At 40.3% G+C, this 23,127-nt stretch overlaps 2 protein-coding genes across 15 annotated transcripts in view; both read left to right on the top strand.

The window, feature by feature from the left end:
• The window catches only part of mycbp2 (MYC binding protein 2), a 72,449-nt gene extending 60,019 nt beyond the window's left edge, over window positions 1-12,430 (top strand). For all 14 annotated transcript variants that reach the window (XM_032567866.1, XM_032567875.1, XM_032567862.1 and 11 more), the window contains 27 exons: window positions 69-238; window positions 348-595; window positions 686-853; window positions 1,326-1,483; window positions 1,567-1,766; window positions 1,846-1,995; window positions 2,072-2,232; window positions 2,343-2,499; window positions 2,585-2,809; window positions 3,433-3,498; window positions 3,733-3,972; window positions 4,077-4,166; window positions 4,254-4,334; window positions 4,418-4,684; window positions 5,993-6,276; window positions 6,363-6,459; window positions 6,631-6,750; window positions 6,839-6,940; window positions 7,028-7,156; window positions 7,631-7,763; window positions 7,919-8,022; window positions 8,565-8,753; window positions 8,854-8,961; window positions 9,099-9,308; window positions 9,396-9,503; window positions 9,653-9,818; window positions 11,014-12,430. In XM_032567866.1, the coding sequence (XP_032423757.1) occupies window positions 69-238; window positions 348-595; window positions 686-853; window positions 1,326-1,483; window positions 1,567-1,766; window positions 1,846-1,995; window positions 2,072-2,232; window positions 2,343-2,499; window positions 2,585-2,809; window positions 3,433-3,498; window positions 3,733-3,972; window positions 4,077-4,166; window positions 4,254-4,334; window positions 4,418-4,684; window positions 5,993-6,276; window positions 6,363-6,459; window positions 6,631-6,750; window positions 6,839-6,940; window positions 7,028-7,156; window positions 7,631-7,763; window positions 7,919-8,022; window positions 8,565-8,753; window positions 8,854-8,961; window positions 9,099-9,308; window positions 9,396-9,503; window positions 9,653-9,818; window positions 11,014-11,129 (4,247 nt within the window). In that variant the 3' untranslated portion in view covers window positions 11,130-12,430. The remainder of the gene's footprint in view (window positions 1-68; window positions 239-347; window positions 596-685; window positions 854-1,325; window positions 1,484-1,566; window positions 1,767-1,845; window positions 1,996-2,071; window positions 2,233-2,342; window positions 2,500-2,584; window positions 2,810-3,432; window positions 3,499-3,732; window positions 3,973-4,076; window positions 4,167-4,253; window positions 4,335-4,417; window positions 4,685-5,992; window positions 6,277-6,362; window positions 6,460-6,630; window positions 6,751-6,838; window positions 6,941-7,027; window positions 7,157-7,630; window positions 7,764-7,918; window positions 8,023-8,564; window positions 8,754-8,853; window positions 8,962-9,098; window positions 9,309-9,395; window positions 9,504-9,652; window positions 9,819-11,013) is intronic.
• Window positions 12,431-13,578: 1,148 nt separating this feature from the next.
• fbxl3a (F-box and leucine-rich repeat protein 3a) lies at window positions 13,579-22,017 on the top strand. The gene is made up of 5 exons (XM_032567584.1): window positions 13,579-13,852; window positions 14,861-15,233; window positions 15,352-15,474; window positions 16,391-16,562; window positions 17,790-22,017. The coding sequence occupies exons 2-5, from the start codon at window positions 14,862-14,864 to the stop codon at window positions 18,428-18,430; spliced, it is 1,308 nt and encodes a 435-aa protein (XP_032423475.1). The 5' UTR covers window positions 13,579-13,852; window position 14,861; the 3' UTR covers window positions 18,431-22,017.
• Window positions 22,018-23,127: the final 1,110 nt, after the last annotated feature.

The raw sequence follows: 23,127 nt of genomic DNA, 5'->3' as shown, positions 1-23,127 counted from the left end.
TTTCCTTACTAACTGTAAACCCATGCCAATGTGTTTTCAAACAAGCTTCTTTTACATTTCCAATTCAGGTTGCGGTCGTTATGCCGGGGGTCAGGGCTACAACAGTATCGGCCATTTCTGTGGAGGCTGGGCTGGGAATTGTGGAGATGGAGGCATAGGAGGCAGCACCTGGTACCTGGTTTGTGATCGCTGTCGAGAGAAATACCTGAGAGAGAAACAGACGGCAGCCAGGGAAAAGGTAGCAGACGTCGACTAATCGTCATCTCCATCTGCTTTCTTCTTTGTTTTCTGCTTCTATGATACTTTTTTTTTATATCTAAGCTAATACGGTCAACATAATCTTAAAGGTGAAACAGTCGAGGAAGAAGCCTCTGCAGGTGAAGACTCCTAGAGCTCTACCCACCATGGAAGCCCACCAGGTGATCCGAGCCAACGCGTTGTTCCTGCTGTCCCTCAGCAGTGCAGCGGAGCCCAGCATGCTCTGCCACCATCCTCCCCGCCCCCTTCACTCGCACCTGCTCCCCAGCCTGAAGGAGGGCGTGTCAGAGGAACTCCCCAATAAAATGGGCTGCCTCTATCTGCAAACACTAGCCAGGTAGTTATAGGGCGACTTCAACTTTCTTCTGGCGAAAACAGAAAATGAGGGTTACAATAATGGTTTTTGGTTTTTTGTCTTTTGTTTCAGGCAACACACTGAGAACTTCGGAGCTTATCAAGATGACAACCTTTTCCAGGATGAGATGAGGTATCTGCGGTCAACGTCCGTTCCTGCCCCCTACATTTCTGTCACACCAGACGCTTGTCCCAATGTGTTTGAGGAACCAGAGAGTAATATGAAATCAATGCCCCCCAGGTAAAAAAAAAGTGCGAACTCCTTACGACTTTTTATTCACTCCATATTAGTCACAGACTATAAAAGTAAGGCTGAGGTAAAAGTGTAATAGAAGTAAGAAATACTGCCACCTGCAGTTGGTGAGTTAGCAGCCACGTAAAACCCCATGTTTTTAACAATTTTTGCAAAAAATTTGCAATAGACTCACAATTAGTCTTTAATATTGTGAGAATTTCTGCGATTACAGAATTTCAAAACACTGGAGGGACTGCTACTTATATGCACTGAAGTTTGTGGTTGCAACATTGAAAAAGTTCAGTGGGCATAAATAGTTTTGCAAGGCACTGAATTAGTTAAAAATCTCGTGACGTCCATATTGTCTACCACTTCATTAACCAGCCAATAACATACCTCAACAGAACAAGCTTAAATTGTTGTCTTTCGGGATATTCTAACCCAAAGTTTTACTCTGTTTGTCTTGATTTCCTTTTAGTCTTGAAACTAGTCCGATCACAGATAGTGACACTGCAAAGCGCACCGTTTTTCAGAGGTCTTACTCCGTTGTAGCATCAGAGTATGACAAACAACACTCGCCCTCTCCAGCCCGAGTCAAAGCTGTGCCCAGACGGAGAGTTCATAGCGGCGATGCAGGTAGATCAATGCGAAAGTGATTTGTGTTGCTTAGAGTGAGTGGTGACCTTATTTCTTCATGAACCGCTCCGTTTTCCACATAGAAGTGGGCTCCTCCCTGCTGCGCCACCCGTCTCCTGAGCTGTCCCGCCTCATCTCAGCTCATGGCTCACTCAGTAAAGGGGAGAGGAATTTCCAGTGGCCCGTTCTGGCTTTCGTTATCCAACACCATGACCTTGAAGGCCTGGAGGTGGCCATGAAGCATGCTTTGAGAAAGTCTGCCTGCAGGGTGTTTGCTATGGAGGTATGGATGTTGTGGCTGTGAAATTTTACTTTTCAATGTCAGATGTGATCAATTTTTTTCCCTTTTATGTTCTTGTCAGGCGTTCAACTGGCTTCTGTGCAATGTGATCCAGACGACTTCTCTGCACGACATCCTCTGGCATTTTGTAGCATCTCTCACTCCATCACCCTGTGAGCCAGAGGATGAGGAAGATGAGGAGAATAAGGGGAACAAAGAAAATTTAGAACAGGCAAGAGTGGCTTACAGTTACGTGATCCTTTTATTTGTCACTTTTTTTAATCATGAGTATCTCCTTGGTTATATAGGAAAGAGACCTTGGGGTTTGTGAACACCCTCTGTCGGACATAGTGATTGCCGGAGAGGCAGCCCATCCGCTCCCCCACACTTTCCACCGCCTTCTTCAGACAATCTCTGACCTCATGATGTCACTTCCTAGTGGCAGTGCACTGCAGCAGATGGCACTGAGGTAAATCTCTGCTTCCAGAATCCCACTGTCATGGAAATAACTTGCCAGATTGTCTTCTGATTTCAAACAGGTGAACATTAAGCTTCGTTGGCTGTGTCTCGTCACTTTAGGTGCTGGAGTCTCAAGTTCAAGCAGTCTGACCACCAGTTCCTTCATCAGAGCAATGTTTTCCATCACATCAACAACATACTGTCCAAGTCAGACGATGGGGACAGCGAGGAGAGCTTCAATATCAGTGTCCAGTCGGGTTATGAAGCCATGAGCCAGGCAAGAACACAAACCAGTTCTAGTTCTTATTACTGCTCATCTGCTGTCCATTTGGGAAACCAGGAGAAAATGTGTGTTTTTACAGGATCTCTGCCTGGTAACCTGCTTGAAGGACCTGACCAGTGTAGTAGACATTAAAACTTCCAGCCGCCCCGCCATGATTGGCAGCCTGACTGATGGCTCCACGGAGACCTTCTGGGAGTCTGGAGATGAGGACAAGAACAAGACCAAAAGCATAACATTCAGCTGCGTGAAAGGCATAAATGCCACCAAAGTTTCTGTCCATGTGGACAACTCCAGAGACATCGGGGTAAGGAGCAACACCAAACCAGGCTGTAGAGTTTTAAAGGACACTGGTGTGTTGTTTGATTCACAATAAGATCCATTGTGGAATTCCAACATTTGGCAGTAATTGGAAAATTTGGGATTCAGTCTTAAAGTCACGTGGAGTTGAACTGTACAAGTTGAGACATTTTTATTTAAAATGAGTAAGATGTGCTTGATTAGCTCTCGTTTTAGAGACAACAAGATGGTTGTTTCAATTTCAAGCATATGTTTTTAATAATTAGCAGCAGTTTCAGTACAACAAGGAGTGTGCTGATTTTTTTAAATTAATTTTTTAATCCACTAAAAAGAGGAGTCAGACAAGGAATCCTAGGAAATCACTTGTTCATTAAGTCAATTTTTCTGGCATCCTTTATTTATGGTCTAATTTGTAATTCTCTATTTCTATGCTTCCAATCCGGGCGTACGCTGTTTTTTGATGCTACTGTTTATATTGAGCTTTAAAAAAACAAATAGTAAAATGATACTAATCAAAAGAACAAGTCATAAATTCCACTTAATGTGTTGGCATAATTGAGAATTAAGTGACTGAAAATATGTCGTATTATGGATTTCAGGGAATTTATATTTTGTATTTTGTGCAAACAGAACAAAGTCACATCAGTAACGTTTCTCTGCGGAAAAGCCATAGAGGATCTTTGCAGAATCAAGCAGGTATGTGCAGTTTCAGTGAAATAACATGAGAAATGATTTAAAAACGATTTTAGGCATTAAATAGATGGCATATTCACTCTATAAAATTTTGGTAGTTTTGACTTGTTCCTTTGGCTGTGTTCCAATTTGTGTTGACTTTTTTTTATAAGGAAGGAATGAAAAATAGCTAGATGAAATGATTATGCTTGTAAATTTTTTTTTATTATTTAATTAATTTATTCTTTTAAATTACAGGTTGACCTTGACTCACGTCACATGGGCTGGGTGACGAGTGAACTCCCTGGAGGCGATTATCATGTGATCAAGGTGGAGTTAAAAGGCCCCGAAAACACTCTGAGGGTTCGCCAGGTGAAGGTTCTTGGCTGGAAAGAGGGCGAGAGCATCAAGATCCTTGGACAAATCTCGGCCAGCATGGCTCAGCAGAAAAACTGTGAAGCCGAGACGCTCCGAGTTTTCCGCCTCATCACCTCACAGGTCTGTCAATCTGGCTCATTTGCGTGCGTCTTCGTCATGCGGTTATTTTAGCAGATAATACATTTAACTGAAACCGTGAGTATAATTCTTCGGTTTGCATTTAGGTTTTTGGCAAACTAATTTGTGGAGATGCAGAGCCGACGCCAGAGCAGGAGGAGAAAAATCTGCTTTCATCTCCAGAAGGAGAGGATAAGGTCTGTAGAAATTCAGTTCCGTGTAGCTTCCTCCCAACTGATGCATTGTTTCCTGATTATTTTGATCTTTTTGTTTTCCGTAAACAGGTACCATCTGATGCTGATCTTAAGGAGCACATGGTGGGAATAATCTTCAGCAGGAGCAAACTAACCAACCTACAGAAACAAGTAAACATTCAAACCATTCAAAAGTAACCCCCAGATCTTTAAAGCATCCACAAACCAATGCAACTGCTGTCTTTTATTTCCAGGTGTGCGCACATATCGTTCAGGCGATCCGCATGGAAGCCACACGTGTGAGGGAGGAGTGGGAACACGCCATCTCCAGCAAGGAGAACGCCAACTCCCAGCCCAGCGACGACGATGCCTCATCCGACGCCTACTGCTTCGAGCTCCTCTCCATGGTTCTGGCTCTGAGCGGCTCCAACGTGGGCCGCCAGTATCTGGCACAACAGCTCACCCTCATGCAGGACCTGTTTTCTCTCCTGCACACTGCTTCTCCGAGGGTGCAGAGACAGGTGGGCATGAATATGAACACACTCTCCGACATGCAAATTTGTGTTTCGTGGTAGCTTACATATTTCCTGAAAACTGCATGTACTTCTTCATTGGGATTTCTTTATGGAAATACTTCCACCAGCTGGTGATGAAGCTAACTGCAGCATACATAACATTGGAAAAGTGCTTGTTTGAAACACGTGTAGCTCTGTGTGCTGGGTAGTAATAGAAAGGTTGAATAATATCAAAAAAACATTCTAACCTGTTATTCTGTTTCTTAATAATTGAGTTACACGTTCCCCTTCTGTTTTTTCCACACATTTAGACACAGAATGTTCCTGTAAGGTTTTCTTGAAGAAGTGAAATTGGGAAAATGACACGTGGGAAAATGGTTGTTTTGATCACCCTAAATAAGTCCTGGACAAACATGTACATTGAGATTGGAATAAAATTAGTATATAAAATGTTATAAAACTTCAGTTCAAAACACACTAGTAGAGCATAAGTCTGCTATGCCAACCCTCTTAGCCCAATTCCTGATTGTATGTTTGAGAAATTGATTAGTTCGCACTCTTGTATTAAAGATGTATGCTGAGTAGGGCGATATGGTTTAAAAATAAATTCTCTTTTTTCACACAATATCTGATTTCCAATTTTAATACATTTATTTTTTTCTCTTTTTCTAAAAAAGAAATTATAAATAACAGAGAATATTTTCAAAAAGTGACTTTTATATCAGTCGTCCCTTTGTGACTTGTACAACAGAGTATTAGGGCCAAGTTACAAAATTATTGCTCATTTTTTAATAATGAGAATAGTCATATTATCAGAAAAAAGTCAATTTTACTAGAAGTTGTTTTAATGAGAAAAAGCTTCTAGAGTTATTGAGATCTGGCATGACCAGCTCACTGTATGTTGACCTTTCTTCAAAATAGATTCAGTTGTTTGCACAAAGTCCTGCTACTAATAATAATTTTATGCTGATGTGTTAAAAAAGTATTTCTTTATCTGTTAAATTAATATCAAAGTAAAACTTCATAAGATGCTAAACATTCCTCATTTAAATTTTTTATACTTTGTGTCGGATTTCTCATAAAATAACTACTTCATATTACAACTTTATTCTGGTAATATTAAAACTTAATTCTCATTTTATTTAAACTTTGTTTTACAACTGTATAAAATCGATTTATTGCCCATCCATATTGTGGAGCTGAAACTAGATTTTAAGACTTCACGGTTGATGGTTCAAATGAACTGTTCATAGGATAAAATATTACCTGTATAATACTTTATTAACATTTACCTCCTGACCGTTGTCTTCTTAGGTGACATCTTTGCTTCGACGTGTCCTGCCGGAGGTGACGCCGGTCCGCCTCGCCAGCATCATCGGGGTTAAGGCTCTTCCCCCGGCAGACATCAGCGACATTATCCACTCCACAGAGAAAGGCGACTGGAACAAGCTGTGCATCCTTGACATGTTCCTGGGCTGCATTGCAAAGGCCCTCACTGTGCAGCTGAAAGCCAAAGGTACCACCATCGCCGGGACGGGCGGCACCGTCGCAGGGAAGGGCGTCACAACCGTCACTCTACCGATGATCTTCAACTCCAGGTGAGCTGGAGTTTTTCGAAGACTCAAGAGATGGGTTTGTTGACGTCAGTTTGTTTACATTTTCGTTCTCTCTTTTTGGTACGCAGCTACATTCGCAGGGGTGAGAGCCACTGGTGGATGAAAGGGTCCACGCCTCCGCAGATAGCTGAGATCATCATAAAGCTGGTCAAAGATATGGCAGCGGTGAGTATTTAATTTTTTCTTACATTTCAGATCGGTGGCTAAAACCGCTGAATAGATTTTAAATTTAATTTTATTAAATTAATCAATAGAATAACTGATTGCTAAAATAATTGTTAGTTGCAGACCTACACAGATTAAAGTAACACAAGCCCTTCAAAACATTGTTTGTAGGGCCACCTGTCGGACGCCTGGTCCAGAGTGACCAAAAACGCAATTGCTGAGACCATCATAGCGTTGACTAAAATGGAGGAGGAGCATCGGTCTCCTGTTCGCTGCATAGCAACAACAAGGGTAAGAAAGCAATTCAGAAGCACAAATCAGTGATTAGAGATGTCGTTTATTGACGGTGCTGTAAGTATTTCACGTTCTCTTCCTTCAGCTGTGGCTCGCCTTGGCATCACTGTGCGTTCTTGACCAGGATCACGTAGACCGCCTCTCTTCTGGTCGCTGGATGGGAAAAGACGGACAGCAGAAGCAGATGGTTAGATTTATAAATAGGCGTGAAACGTAAAGCGTATGAGGCTAAATAAAAGGGTAATAATTTATTCCCTTCTCTCCCCACCCACAGCCCATGTGTGACAATCACGATGACGGCGAGACAGCAGCTATTATCCTGTGTAACATATGTGGCAACCTCTGCACCGACTGCGACCGCTTCCTCCATCTTCACCGACGCACTCGCTCCCACCAGAGACAGGTTTGTGTCGGAAGTTTGCTTTGACATCAGTAAGTTTTTGTCACTGCTAATAAGGTGAGGTTAAGAAGCAATGAGTTTTGTGGCCAAATTATTATCTCCAGTTGAATTTTGTGGTTCCAGTTTTGGCCCTTTAGATTTCTCTTTAAGAACTTTATAGGAAATAAAAACGGCTTTCAAAGCAGATTTAACAAATCCTTCTGCTGTAAGCTGCAATTATTTATTTTGCACATTTCTGAACATGTCATGCTAAATACATTTTTCACTTATATAGCTTCTTACATCTCTGTGCTTCGTCCGACTACAATTTTAAACTTCTCACTGATATGAAAAATGGCAAAGTACAGGTTCATAGTGCTTGCAAGAGGTTAATTCATCACCATCATATTTCTCCAAGTCAATTCCAGTTCCAGCTGATTTCTATCTGGGTGGGCATTTTGTTCATTGGTTTCAGCTTTGTGTTCTTCTGCTCTTCAGGTGTTTAAGGAGGAAGAGGAGGCCATAAAGGTCGACCTCCATGAAGGTTGTGGGAGGACCAAGCTCTTCTGGCTCATGGCGCTCGCTGATTCAAAAACGATGAAGGCCATGGTGGAGTTCAGAGAGCACACGGGTAACTTAGCATAGAGCATGACAATGGGAATCGCTAACATTCTCACGTCAGAAGACTAACAAAATTATAAGAGAAAAATAAATTATTAAATTTCTCAGTCTTTGCATTCTCAGGCTTATGTCTTCTTTCCGCTCACATATTTAATATTTTTGCAGGTAAACCAGCATCCAGCAGCTCAGATGCCTGCAGGTTCTGTGGTACAAGAAATGGAACCGAACTGTCTGCAGTGGGGAGCGTCTGCTCAGACCCAGACTGTCAGGTGTGGAGGATTCACTAAGCTCAATCATCCACAATAAACAAACTATGCAGATAGTTTATTTTCCTCCCCCTCCTTTCCCCCCCCGGAAAGGAGGGGAAGGAAAGAGATCAAGAATTTCTCGCACTTTCTCAATGTAAAACTACTTAAACAAAAAAAACAGAACATACTGATACATTTTTGACTGTTTTGTAAATTTTGCCAACTTTTTTTTTTTTGGTACAAATCAAATTTAGCGTTTTAAACAATTATAGGTCAAGCTCAAAGCAGTTTTGTAGCTTACAAGTTAATTGGAAATCGCAAACATATGGTCTTCCTGTAACATAAAAGTTATGTTGCACACTTAATAATTAGGCAGTGTGGTTTTCGCAGGTTCTTTTATTCTCTGAACGCTGTTAACACGGACAAGAGCGACAGTGAGCGTCTCCGCTGACCAGCCGTTACTGCCCTAAATTGCCGTTGGCTCGCTGAGTCAATAAATATGTATTGTGTATTGTATTGTACTTTATAAACATCACCACCTCCTTTCCTGTCGGCTCTCTCAGGAATATGCAAAGCTGGCCTGCAGTAAAACTCATCCCTGCGGTCACCCCTGTGGAGGAGTCAAGAACGAGGAGACCTGTCTGCCGTGTCTGCATGGATGCGATAAGAACGCCGGCTGCCTGAAACAGGATGCAGATGATATGTGCATGATCTGCTTTACAGAGGCTCTCTCGGCAGCTCCTGCAGTACAGGTAGCTTTGAGTTTAGCTTCTATTTTTATTTTAAATATATATCATGTTTTGGGAGTTAAATTAGCTCGCCTTAACATTAATCTGTTGGTTCTGCTTCCAGCTGGACTGCACTCACGTGTTTCACCTTCAGTGCACTCGACGTGTTCTTGAAAACCGCTGGCTCGGGCCACGCATTACGTTTGGGTTCATGCTGTGTCCAATTTGCAAGGTATTGCACAATATTTAAGAGTAGCTTGCTAAAAATGTTACCATCTCTAGACATGGCGATCTTCAGACTCTACATGGTGTATTTAAAAAGGATTTCATGAAGTTTTATTGTGTGTGTGATTTTTTTTTCCTCTACAGAACAAAATCAATCACTCCGTGATCAAAGACCTCCTCGACCCCATTAAGGAGCTGTATGAGGACGTGAGGAGGAAAGCTCTGATGAGACTGGAGTACGAGGGGCTACACAAGAGCGAGGCGATAACTACACCAGGAGCGCGCTTCCACAACGACCCCGCAGGCTTCGCTATGAACAGATATGCGTACTACGTCTGCTACAAGTGCAAAAAGGTCACAAATGACTTCCATTAATCTGATTTTTGGACTCAAATGTTTTGCATGGATTGAGAAAAAAATCAACAGTGTCCCTTCTTGTAGGCATATTTTGGAGGAGAGGCTCGCTGTGATGCAGAAGCAGGACAAGGTGATGACTATGACCCCAGCGAACTGATCTGTGGAGCATGCTCGGATGTCTCCAGGGCACAGGTGAGTGAATGATGCCCGTAAAGAATCCCAGCTATGCTAGATAGAAGATCTCGATTAAGGCGGGGGTTGCTGCACAAGAAAATGGTTTCCAAAAATTCTGCGTTTTGCCAGAAATCCGCCTAATGTTCTCTCCCGTGTGCGTTTATCAGATGTGCTCCAAACACGGCACAGATTTCCTGGAGTATAAATGTCGCTACTGCTGCTCCGTGGCCGTCTTCTTCTGCTTTGGAACCACACACTTCTGTAACGCCTGCCATGACGACTTCCAGAGGATGACCAGCGTTCCTAAGGAGGAGCTCCCTCGTTGTCCTGCAGGTGACTGGATGGTTTCTCTCGAAAACAATAATATGATGTTACCTTTTCCTCAAAGTTTCAGGAGTCTTATTTTAGCTTATAGTAACAATTAAAGTCTTTAAATAGTGGTAAATGTGTTTTCTTTTAGTTTTTGTTATATTTACACAAACAAATTTGAATATATGTTTGATTTTCCTGATCTGCCATTTTGGTTAGACTTTTAATTGCCCTCCGTGAAACGTTTGTTCTTTCGTGTAAAACATTTCCTCTTTAAAGCTCTCTGTGAAGGGAGAATTAGCCAAGAGCATTAACCAGAGAAACGACTCGTATTGGAGAATATTGACACTCTGAACAGACTTAAAATCTCACTAAACAGGGTTCGTACAGGTGGTTGAAATCCTTGCCTAAAGTCCTTCAAAATGTTTGGTATTGTAATAAAGTGCAATTTAACGCTTGTTTGAAAGCCTAATTTTGGAGAATGTTACTTACAGTTAAAGCCACATATTTTCAAACACCGAATAGAAAGACACAAACTTTTTTGTCACTCTCTGAAGTTAAATCAAACTGAACTTCTCTTGTTTTAGGCAAGTTAGAATGACAAAAATAATTTCTATTTTCTAAATTCCAGAAAATGTAGAGAGAACATTTTTTTGTGACTTTCTTTGTATATTGTGTGTAAGCAATTAATTTTGACAGGAAAGTCAGATCCAGTCCAAACCAGATTTGTTTGAATTATTAATATTTATCATTTATTTATAATGACTTAGTGACTTATTGATAATCATATATCTTATACAATAAACATTATTGAAATTACATCTTTTTTTTTGTGTTAAATTAACATTTTGTTCTCTGACCAATCAGGTGTATGGTTTGTGTGTGTACGATATATTTCAAATATGAAATTTGTCTGTATTTTAGTTTACCTTTCTTCCCTGCGGTAAAACATAGAATACTATCACAAATATATAATGTAATAATGACTTGAACATTTTTTGTTTATTTTTATTGTTTTTATCTCCCAAGTGTGATGTTGAAAACTTGCCTTGAAAATGTTTGAGAAGTGCTTGAATTTTACTGTGAGAAAAGTATCCATTCGTGTTTGTGGTTGAAATATAATAAACTACCTAAGTGCTGTTTTTATTGTGATGCCTCCAAAGAAATTGATAAAATAAGCAATGAAGGAAAAGGTTTAATTGCTATCTCTGTGTTACAGGGCCAAAAGGCAAGCAGCTTGAAGGCACTGAGTGCCCCCTGCATGTGGTCCACCCTCCGACGGGCGAAGAGTTTGCTCTGGGCTGTGGAGTGTGCAGGAATGCCCACACCTTCTAAACTTTAAGAGACTCGCTGAAAACCAGTCGGTCTACTGTGATTTTTATAGCCGCCGCTGCTGCTGAGACTCAGCGATGAAGCTCGGCTCTGGCTTTGAGTCTTCTGGACCGCAGACCAGGTTTCCGTTCTACGCCAAGTTTGTCAGGTCTGCTCTTTCACCAACATCAGGATCTAGGTTCTGCTGCGAGCGCAAGCTGTTGCTCCTTTCGATTCAGAGCAAACTTAATAATAAAAAAAGGTTTTTTTTGTTTTGGTTTTTTTTTTTAAAGAAGAAGAATGGAAAAAAAAAAAAAGAAAATAACTTGTGACGTGTTTGCATGCAGCCGTTGTAATCCCTCGGCTTCTATAGACGTTGCACACCTCCCAATCACTGAACTGTAACGATGTAACATTGAAGATTAAATAAATTTGCTTAAACGCAACTGAGGATGAGCGTGAGTTTAAAAAGAGGGGAAGGAAAAAACAAAGGAAGGGGCCATATTTCCAGCTTCCTTGCTATAAATTTAAAATATTGTTGTATGTAAACATTTTTTCGTAATCTTGTATAGTATTCCCCTCTGTCAAGTGCATCATGAGTTGACAGACAACAAAAAGGTGAGTTGGTTGTTAAGACTGTTAAGAATATTGCTAAGAACATCGAAATAGTGTACGATTTATCTAATCTTGTATATAGCGATACTATTCAAAGTAGCTGTATTCCGAAGTTGCTCTCTTCAGTTGTTTGGTATTCTGGGTTTTGTTTTGAGCCAGAACTTTTAATGAAGTGCAATACTGGGTGTGCCTCCTATTTTGCAGCTGTTTCATCTGGAATGTATGTCAAATAAAAACCACTGTACATTTTTATACAGTCGTAGCCCCCCGCCCCCAGTCCTCGCCCTCCCTCTTCTTAGTGTCGGTTCTCTTCGATTGCTGTCTGGAAAAGAGAGTCTGGCACTTGCTCTGAAAGATGTTGGATGTAAATTTTGTTTCCAGCTCAAATAAATAAATTAAAAAAAGCATCAAAATCCTACCTAAATACAAGAATTTAAAAAATAAACTCTTGATAGGAGTGGTTACAGCTGAAGGATTCAAGGGTCTAGTCTTTACACCAAATACAATTGTGCACCTGTATGCGTTTTCCTAGTATGTGGCAAAGAGATTTGGGGGTCAAAGAAGCAGAGTGTGAGGATAAAAAATAAAAATAAAAAAATAAGAAGCAGCTGCTGTTAAATAAGAAGCTTATTACTTGTGAATCTGCTCTGTAATATCTGTGGTGGATGGAGTTGAATGGTAATAAACCAGATTCTCTGTTTCACAAATTATACAATGTGTCATCAGTTTTTCATTAGTACGCCAAAATACAATTTCTGCTGGACTTTAAATATGCAATCCAGTGGTGTATTTCTTTCTTTCACTAACGTGCACTCACAATAAAAATTTTTTTTTAAAAACCAGTGGAAATGAATTATGGATTTTCACAGCAAAATGTGTAGGTTGCTTTTTGAAGCTTTGGATTTTCATTCCAATCTTCCCTGTTCTTTTGAAGAAAAAGGAACATTGTTACATTTTTTGCAAAATGTTACTGAAATTCATTCAGTATTTTCAAATACAACTCAAATGTTTTTGCAGAAGCCATACAGAATGCAAGAAAAATAATTTTATAGGAGGGATTTAATTAAAATATGCAGACAAGGTAAATTAAATGCAAACAGAAGAACTCATAAAAATGAGCGAAAGATGCATCACTCTGGTAGCATTTTTAGTACTCTACATGGTTTACTGTTTTTTTTTTATATTCGTTTAAAACGTGTTCATAACTATGGTACAGTTTATCACTTCAGACAAAAAAATGACAAGAGTTGTTATTTGGAGATTTAAATCCATAATTGTGGAATTTAAAGTAGTTATTAAGACTAAGTGACAATATCATAGGATTTCATTTGAACTATTAGCCTACTGATGATTGCGACATTGAGAGCTGCAATTACAACAAAATCTCTCAACAGATGCTAACTTTGATACACAATTATGACCTTGACGGTCAAAGTTGTGTTTCAATTTCATCCTGATGACATTTAAACTCAAATTTGATTCTGAGTTTTGATCTCAGAATCAGAATCACTGTATGCCTTTGAATCTAACATTTATGATGTTGGATTCCATGAATATTAATTTGCCCGTAAAAATAACGTTTTACAACCAAAATTCACTTTCAAACTCGTCTTTCTCAACATTGTGAATGAAAGTCAAAATTACTGTTTTTCAGTCATGACTTAATATCATGTTTTTCTAGTTAAAAATGACTAACAAAGAGGCTGTAACTTACCTGAAAGAGAATTCGTCTAATAATAACGAAGGGTCGCACTGTTTTGATGCTCATTTATTTATATATCTGTAGGCGAGGGTTATATGGAGAGAAAGCAGGTTTTTGCAGCAGAGTGAGTAATCTCGCGAGTATGCACGATCTTTTCCAACAGCCATTTCGCATTACGTTTCCCGTGGAGCACCGCCGCTGTCAAAACACTTCGCCATTTCAGGGTTAGGGAGGGGGAATTAGGTCAGCTGAGCGGAGGTGGCAGTTTCTTATTTTCTGACGTCGGTGTGCTCGGTAATTGGGTTCCGATGCGAGTTATCTGGCTGTCGCGGATGAGTTTTTCCTTCGTGGGCCCGGGTTGAAGAGTGAAGTCGGCTTTCGGATTTTCCTTCGTCCAGCTACCGAGCTAGCTGTGCGTGTAAACAACAAGGTAGGATGATTCTCGGCTGAACTGGAGCTTAACTAGTAAATGTCACCTTATCGACAAAGCACTATTCACGCCACGTACAATGCGTTACAGGGAGGTGCGTGTAGCTAACTTGTGTTGAAAAACTGTTAGAGTGAATTTAAAACAAGCTAATGTAAAGTTAGCTAACAGCTACATTCATTGACGCTGTTGCGAATTACAGGAAAACGCCTTAGACCATTTTACATGACAAGTTTTGTCTTCATGTGATACAAATTCAAACCTAAAGCTAGCGTTACATGTGTTATCTGCAGTGTCATATTTATAGTCTTTGTCACGTTTCTCACGTTTTCTGTTGAAAACGTGACGTCACATTGTCATGGTCACGTTGGTTTAGCAGTCAGAAACAAAATGCTAGCATCTTTTCTCTTTATCACTCGGGTTTATTATGTTCCGTACAGCTCTACCTGTGACTGTTAATCTACAAACCGGTACTTGATTGTAGCTGTGTTAAATTGCTCTACTTGTTATGTGTAGAAAATGTAAACAAAGTTAGATTTATTGCTGCTGAATACAACATTAGAAAGGAGCCAAAGAAAACATGAGTTTTTGAACTGACATGAAATCTATTCTCAGCAGATTATTTGATGACTGGTTGAGGGCGTTACAGTTTAATATTAAAGGATCATCCACCAAACTCTTAGAATAATAAAGAAAAGAAAAACAATCCTGTTCCGAAATTGATGACTCATGAAATGTATTGCAAACGTAAATACAACAGTGGTTTAGTCATTATAAGGACACTGGTATTATGTTGGTGCTTTACACATATACAGTAATGCATGAGAAAAAAATTAAGAAAACTCTAATGACTCAGTAATGGACCTAGCTTATTGTCAGCATCCAGAAATGTCAAACATGTACCATTAAGCAAATAACTTCCTGACGCTTCTATTTATAATCTATATACATTTAAATATTTTTTTTCTGAGTTTATATACTGGGCTTAACCAGCATGTGTTTATGTTTCAGGATGAAACGGATCAAAGGAGGAGAGGAGGCAAGCGGCGGTGAAAGTCCGCCAGAGGCCTGCAAAAAGCTCCGCACGGAGATAAGCAAGGAGTCGGAGGCCAAGGCAGCGGGTGAGTCGCCGCTGTGTGACTGGTCGCTGCTGCCTCAGGAGATCCTGCTGCACATCTTCCAGTACCTTCCGCTGCTGGACCGGGCCTACGCCTCGCAGGTGTGCCGCGGTTGGAACGAAGCTTTCCACATGCCCGAGCTGTGGAGGTGCTTTGAGTTCGAGCTCAATCAGCCAGCAAGCTCGTACCTGAAAGCCACGCACCCGGACCTCATCAAGCAGATCATCAAGAGGCACTCCAACCACCTCCAGTACGTCAGCTTTAAGGTAAAAATCCAATCCCTGTTGAGTCTGTCTGATTTTATTGCTATTGCTAAATGTTGACGTGAAAAATGTCATTTTTGTCCTCCTGAAATGATAGCCAGTCTTTGTTTGTTCTCGTCAGGTGGACAGTAGCACAGAGTCTGCAGAGGCAGCATGTGACATTCTGTCGCAGCTGGTGAATTGCTCCCTGAAGACCTTGGGGCTCATCTCTACAGCTAGGCCCAGTTTCATGGAGGTTCCTAAGGTATAATCAACACTTAACAAGAATTTCCTTTCTCCGTATTAGCCAAGAAAAAGATGAGGTTTACGGCCAGTTTATCTTGAACCTTTGACACATTTAATTCTCTTACTCACTTGCTGACAAGATAGTGTTTTCAGTATTCCCACCCACAGATAAGGTTAGACAGTAGAGTCTAACCTTATCTCCGAGTAGAGTCTGTCTCACACATTAACAAGGTCAGAATTTTGTTATTTGGCCTCAAAAACAGAACATGATGTTATTTAATAAACCACTATTTAGTTCTCCTCTGTGCACAGTGATCTCTTTCTGAACCCTTGAACAATCCCTTAATGCTGACTGAATTTAAGCCTGAAGGTTTCTCTGCCCTTTTGGGCACAAAAAATTAACATTTTTTATTTTTTTCTATTTTTTTTAAAGAAATTATGAACTTCACTCTTTTGTAAGGCTTGAGTTATTGTTAAAATAGATTTTTTATTTTATTTGAGTCATTATCTTTATTCTATACATTTTAAACTCGGAGTTTTGTTTTTCTTTCTGATTTTGTTTGTTATTGTTTATTAATGTTACCTTTTGATTAATCTGTTTTCTACTTTTTGACACAGCTTTGTCATTTTCTGTGCTGCGCTGGGATTGATCTGGAAAACTTTTACTGATGTTGGTTTTGAAACACTTCACCAGCATAGTCGTGTTCCTAAAGTCAGATTCTGTCACATTTTCCTGTCATCACGAGTAGATATTAACGTTCACACTGTAATCGGTGTTGTTTGCGTATCGTATGAAAATGAATCCGGTTATTTCAGCAGTAATGGAGCCTCATCACTGTTTCTTCTTTAGAGCTGAATTATTGAACTCTGTGTAGTAAGAACTACATTAAGTTTGAGGAAAATCCAGAGGAATGACCGCATTTTTCCTTCCTCAGTCTCACTTCATCTCAGCGCTGACGGTGGTGTTCGTCAACTCCAAGTCACTGTCCTCGCTGAAGATCGACGACACGCCGGTGGATGATCCATCGTTGAAGGTGTTGGTGGCCAACAACAGCGACACCCTAAAGCTGCTGAAGATGAGCAGCTGCCCTCATGTGTCCCCTGCAGGTACATTGTCATCAAGAGATATTGTTCTCTTTTTTTGTTCACATCACAGCCACTAACTTCCAAGTATTTTATTGGGATTGTATGCAAGAGAAAAGCACAAAGTAGTGTAGCGAATAAAATAAAAACAAATAAAAATCTGAAAATTATAGCCTTGTTTTGGGTTCCTTTATTTAGTGCAACCAGTTTCCTCTCGAGTCACCTGATTAGTAAACAGAGACTACCGTCGTATAATTTATTCCCATCGCAAATACAGCTGGAATGTGAAGGGCCTCAAAGAAAGTGTGAGTAAACTTTATAGAGGAGCGGCACGCCTGTTAGTCACACATTCCACAAATTTGGCCTTAATTAAAAAGTGCGATTGCTAGAAGAAAGCCATAATAAGTCCAGGTAGCAACAGGCAGGTAGGGGACTTGGCAAACATGTGGAAACAGAAACACGATTAAACTTTATTTGCCGGTTTTCTTTGCTGTAATAAAACCCAACACTGAAAATCCTCCCAGAAACATCCTCGCCGTGGTGAATCATGGTGTTGGCTTCGTTATGATGATGGTTTTATATGGATGGGAAAAGGGATGGTGCTAATTATAGGGCAGTAGTGGGTGGAGGTAAATCTTCCGTCCGGACAACAACCCAAAACACAGAGAGCTCCAATACAAGCGCTTTAGATCAAAGCGTAGTTATGAATTAGAGCCGTCCAGTCAACATCCAACTGCAGGGAGTCTTAAATTTTGATGTTAACAGAAACTCTTGAGCCATTCTGACAGAGCTGGAGCTATATTACAACCAAAAATGAGTAACAATCTCATCTGAAAAAGTATTTAATATATGATATTGAAACAAATGATATTTGTATTTGTGGAAAAAAAACAACTTAAAATTAGTCTGAAACATAAAATCCCAATAAAAAAACATTGACGTTTGCGGTTATAATGTGACAGAAACATTTAAATGTACCCGACCTTTGAAGCTTCGAGTAAGCGGCATTCTAATGATTTAGACTTTTCTTCTCTAATGCGACTTCATACTGTGGCGGTAATTATGAAGGGACTTGTTCTGTGGTTTCTTGCTGTGACATACATTTTCCTGGAAGGGTTTTCGATGCTCTGTTGATTCAACCCACAGCTTTCCTGCCAAACACAATGAGCCGTTTTGTTCTTGACATGAACTTAAAACCAGGCCCGAACAATCGGCGGGATTAAAAATAAAGAATCTCGTCTGTGCTTGCAGGGATCCTGTGCGTGGCGGACCAGTGTCACGGGCTGAGAGAGCTGGCGCTCAACTACCACCTCCTCAGCGACGAACTCCTGCTGGCGCTCTCTTCGGAGAAACACGTCCATCTGGAGCACCTGCGCATCGACGTGGTGAGCGAGAACCCGGGCCAGCACTTCCACACCATCAAGAAGAGCAGCTGGGACGCCATGGTGCGCCACTCGCCCAAATTCAATCTGGTCATGTACTTCTTCCTCTACGAGGACGAGTTCGGCCCCTTCTTCAACGACGAGATCCCCATCACGCACCTCTACTTTGGTCGCTCCGTCAGCAAGGAGGTGCTGGGTCGCGTGGGCCTCCACTGCCCCCGCCTGGTGGAGCTGGTTGTGTGCGCCAACGGGCTGCGGCCGCTCGACGAGGAGCTGATCCGCATCGCCAAGCACTGCACGCAGCTGTCCGCCATTGGCCTGGGGGAGTGCGAGGTGTCCTGCAGCGCGTTCGTGGAGTTTGTGAAAATGTGCGGCAGGAGGCTGTCCCAGCTGTCCATCATGGAGGAGGTGCTGATCCCGGATCACAAATACTCCCTGGACGAGATTCACTGGGAGGTGTCCAAACATCTGGGCCGAGTCTGGTTCCCGGACATGATGCCGACTTGGTAGACGGCTGTTTTGAGCTGAAAAGCCGCTGTAGTGAACTGCTAGGTGCCAACTTGACGAGCAAAACTTCTCTGAGCGTCTGTTTGGAGTAAAAACAAAATGGGGATGTCATGTGATTCTGTCTGAGAGCCTGAAATCGACTCTGGAGTGAAACTCAGAGCAAGAGCAACGACAACTTGCCGAGTTAAAAGGACTAGGGCTGAAACGATTAATCGTGATTAATTGATTATTGAAATAATTGTCCACTAATATAGTGATCGATTAACCGGAGTACACAGGTTCTAAAAGAGGCCAACATATTCAGAGCGGTTAACTAAACCAAGTATGTAAAAAAATATATATACATTTTGCATTTAAAATAAAAACATATTTTTCTGTAGATATGCTTCAGCCAAAACTCCTCAAGTGGTATAGTTTTATCTTCACCCGGTTCAGATTTACAAAAGGAATGCTACGGTATTGTATTTTAGGCAATAAAATGTTTATTTTCTTAATTAAAAATGAATTTAATTATTTGTCTATTTGCAACTTGTAATGTATTTCTAATATTGTACAAAAAAAAGCTTTAGGGCTTAAATGATAAATCTGCAGAATGTGTGCATTTTTTATCCGATTAATTGTCAGAATAATTGATCAATCGATTACTAAAATAGTCGTTAGCTGCAGCCCTGATGTGGACATTTTTCCACTTTGTGCATCAGGGAAGAAGTCAGTCCTTGTGCGTCTGCAAGCACAGGCTCAGGTGTGTTTTTACACGTCAGACGTTTGGCAGGAAATCCGGTTAGTTGCATCGTTGCATGTCGTCACGCTACCACTCGGCCTACATACTTCACTCTTTTTAGACGCCCTGCACTCTGAAAACAAAGCAGCTTTTGAGGTTTCTGAATTAGCGGAAATGCGAAGAAAGCAACAGATGGGGATTTTTGTTCTTTCAGACGAGGCTGAAGGAGTTTTTTAACGCTTTTAACAGAAGCAGCGGAAGCCTTTTTTTTTTTCTTTTTTCTTTTTGCACTTCATGAATCACAAAACGTCTTGTTGCAGATGTCCGACGTTGGCCAGAGAGCAACGTGTAAATACGGTAGATATTTGTGACGTGAAGGTGTACAGTGTTCAGTAACGTACCTGAATTGTATTTCATCACACACTGTATATTTGAGACACTAATTATTTTTCTTGTGTTGATGAAAGAAGGTTTTTTGTACAGTGAGAGGTTTTTTCTACGCACCTTACATGGAAACCAAATGACAGCTGGGCCGAACCGAGTCTTCACGGCCAAATAATGCATTTTTGTATTGAACCGAAGCTCTGCTCAATCAGCACCCAGATACCGTATGCTAAAATAATGAGGCTATAATAAAAGAAGAGAAGCAATCAATTTACAGTGCCTTGTGAAAAAAGCGCGTAGCCCTTGAGCTTTTCCAAATTTTGTCACATTAAGTTTTATTGAGACAGAACAACACAAAGTAACGTTTAAATTCACAGGTAAAAGATACAGGCTTCTTTGTTTTAAAACTCAGAAATCTGAACAGTGTGGCGCGCGTTTATATTCCGCCTCCCTGAGTCGATATTTAAAAACTTGCACCTGCATTGCACAAAGGTGGATTCTGTTTAGTAATCAGGTGACTTATAAAGGTTATTGGTTTTATTTAGGGGCATTGGAGTAACAGTAGAAGCAGACGCCACACTTCTCAGATTTTTATTTGTAAAAGATGATGCTCACAGTCGGACAGTGTGAAAAAGCCGAGGTCGTATGCTTTTACAAGCATTCATACAAGCATTCTAGTCATTTACAAGTATTGTGTGAATCCCGATTGCGTCCAGAAGTGTCGGTGCACTTCGGTGTGCCTCCGCTCTTTGCACTCAGTTTACTTTGGAATCAGCAATATAATAGTCTGCAGCTCTTGCTGCTAAATGCACGTTGGGAACGCAGAGCTCAACCCTTTTTTTTAAAATTGTTTTTTATTGTTTCTCAGGTTTCAGTTTTTATCTTCTGCAATTTGCCCGGTCAAGCTCTACATCCTGTCAGTCTCTCATACCAGCCACCCTCTTATTACTGATGTTTTCTTTAATAGCATCAAACAGGAGCAGCAGAGTTATTCTTTGCAAAGAAGTCTGCTGCTGTCTCCCACGTTCATCCTTTACAGTCAGAAGAGATGTGGCAAGTCAGATGAGTGGAACGTATTCTTTTTATTTTTTTTCCTTTAAGAAGGAAGTCAAATTCACTTGTATATAAAACGCTGTGTGTTTGATTATTTTGAATAGAAATGTACCTATTTCTTTATTTCACCCTGTCGGGTTCAACGTTTGCTCAACCAGCAGCTCTTTGTCTTTGGTAATACCGGAGTCCAAATTAAGCTGAAGTAGTTGCCTTTTTTTTTTTCTTTTTCAGATAGACCCTCGAGAAGTTACGCTTTATTGTTTAATTATTACGCTGAACTTAATTTGTGAGTTAGTATTGAATGTAGATCAGCAACAAGATCATTGTTTATGTTTTATACTTCTGGTTGTCATCGTGGTATCGTTGCAGACAGGTGGTCCTCAAGTTCACTATGACGGTTTTCACAATACTTAAGTCCTTAAAAAAATGTAAGGAATTGAGTGGTGGTCTCTCTCTTCTGCTGTGGTCACTAGATCTTGTTAATGTGTTGTTGTTGTTTTTTTTTAAACAAAAGAAAAAGGAAATCCATTATATTGCCAAAAGTATTTGTTTACTCCTCCAAACTCAGCACCAGTTTACTTTCGCACCAGATTCATAAACCTCTGGATGAGATATTTTTGGTGTGGAATAGACGAAATCCTGATTTCAGCCCGAGTGGTCACCTCAGTGAAAATTGTGAGTCAAATTTACACGTCCAACATCGGTGTCTGACCTCACAAATGTGCTTCTGGAAGAATGTTAGTGCCTCTTTAAGATTTTTCTTTTTCTAGACCTGAAAAGCGTACCTAAATGAGTTGAAGCTGTTAGTTTCAAAAGTTGCCTTGCATCATATTAAACCCTAGGAATTTGATCTTGTGTGAGTGAAGGTCCACATATGAATACTTTTGGCAATATTTAGACTAAAAAGGAGACATTTCAAGTCATTATTAGACTCTTTTAGTATCAAGTCTCATTGAAGTAGGTAGCTGTACCGTCTGTGTTCATGTCATCAATACAGTAACATATCACCTGATTATTTTTGGATTTAGGGCTGTGATTTTACTTCAGTTAAAGAAACCAGAGCATTCGATTTTTACTGTCGCCTTCATCTGAATATTCAGCTGAACAAGTGACTCTTTTCGAGGGGAAATTATTTATCTTGCATTTTTAAGTACCGACCGTCAGAAAATGTTTTGATCTCTGTTTTGTTTAGAGAGTACTCTAGTTAAAGTTTAGGAAAACGTAACTGTTGTTGCGTTTTCCTAAACTTTAATACTTTAAGTTAGTGCTGTTTTTCTTGTTGTTTTTTTTATTATTATTTTTGCTTCTGTACGGCAAGTAATTATGGAAAATAAATACTTTGTCTACTTTGCTTTGCTGGTCACTTGTCTTTAATTTAAAGGTATTGTTTGGGACTTGTGATCTTCTCCAGAAATAAACAATTTTGAATGTACTTGTTGCACCTTGTATTTAGACATTTCCAACAGTGACTCTAGCCGAAGACAAAATACTACCCACTTGTGAATTTATTATTCATACACTAAAATATCTTTTATTATTTTGTCAGTTTTTTTTTTTACCACAGAATAATTTATTTCCATTTCATGTTATGCATTGATGCAAAATCAAATCATAGGTGTGAATTGGACAAAAAGGAGCAGACCGTCCATGTGATGACCTCATCTGACATGATGGACTTCCTCTTTTGCTGTTGCACAGCGTCGCATTGCATAGCCAAAAGGGCCGTCGGACAAAGAGTTCACGATGTCAGCCACGGCTGTAAGCATTTTTTTATTAATCAGGTTAAAGTCAATAAGGCGTCTTTTCACAGACTAGAAAAAAAAAGTCTTTGTACTCGGTGCGCTGATAATGTGAAATGAAATAAATCTTCAAAGACCAATTGTAGTTTCCAAATGAAATAATTGGGCTTAGCAATAATTTTAAAGAAGAAGCCACAACAGGCAGGATTGAAAGATTTCCTTTATGCCGTCATCTCTAGTTAACTCACTGACTCATTCCAGTGCCCTCCACCATTACCGTCATCCCTACAAAATATGTGCAACACACCCAAAAACCTAGTCAGTAGAATAAAGCCACATAAAAAGAAAACTTCAACCTTTGATTTTGGTACATTTACACTGAACATGAAAGTTAGTTAAATATCTGAAAGATATTTATTGGTATTAGATCATTGCTTAACTGTAGTCCTTGTAGAAAATGTTCCTCATTCCCATTTTGAAACAACACAGAGGAAAGGAGCTTCTGTGTCATTTTATATCTGAATTATAAATTAAAACTTTCTAGACAATTTGATCAACATAAAAAGTTTTTTTTTACCCCTCCAGGGGGTCTTTTTGTGGGCTCTAGTGTCCCTTATACAAAAGTAGGCTGACAGGAAAGGGGAAGGAAGACATGCGGCAAATGTCGCCGGGTCCGGGAGTCGAACCGGCGCCGGCCGCGTCGAGGACTCAAGGCCTCCAAATATGGGTCGCGCTAACCCCTACGCCACCACAGCACGCCCATCAACATAAAAAGTTATTTAGAAAAAATATATATGTGAAAT

The sequence above is a fragment of the Xiphophorus hellerii genome, chromosome 7 (assembly GCF_003331165.1).
Source record: "Xiphophorus hellerii strain 12219 chromosome 7, Xiphophorus_hellerii-4.1, whole genome shotgun sequence".
Lineage (NCBI taxonomy): Eukaryota > Metazoa > Chordata > Actinopteri > Cyprinodontiformes > Poeciliidae > Xiphophorus > Xiphophorus hellerii.
The sequence above is the reverse complement of the archived record's forward strand: the minus strand, read 5'-3'. Positions and strand labels throughout refer to the sequence as shown.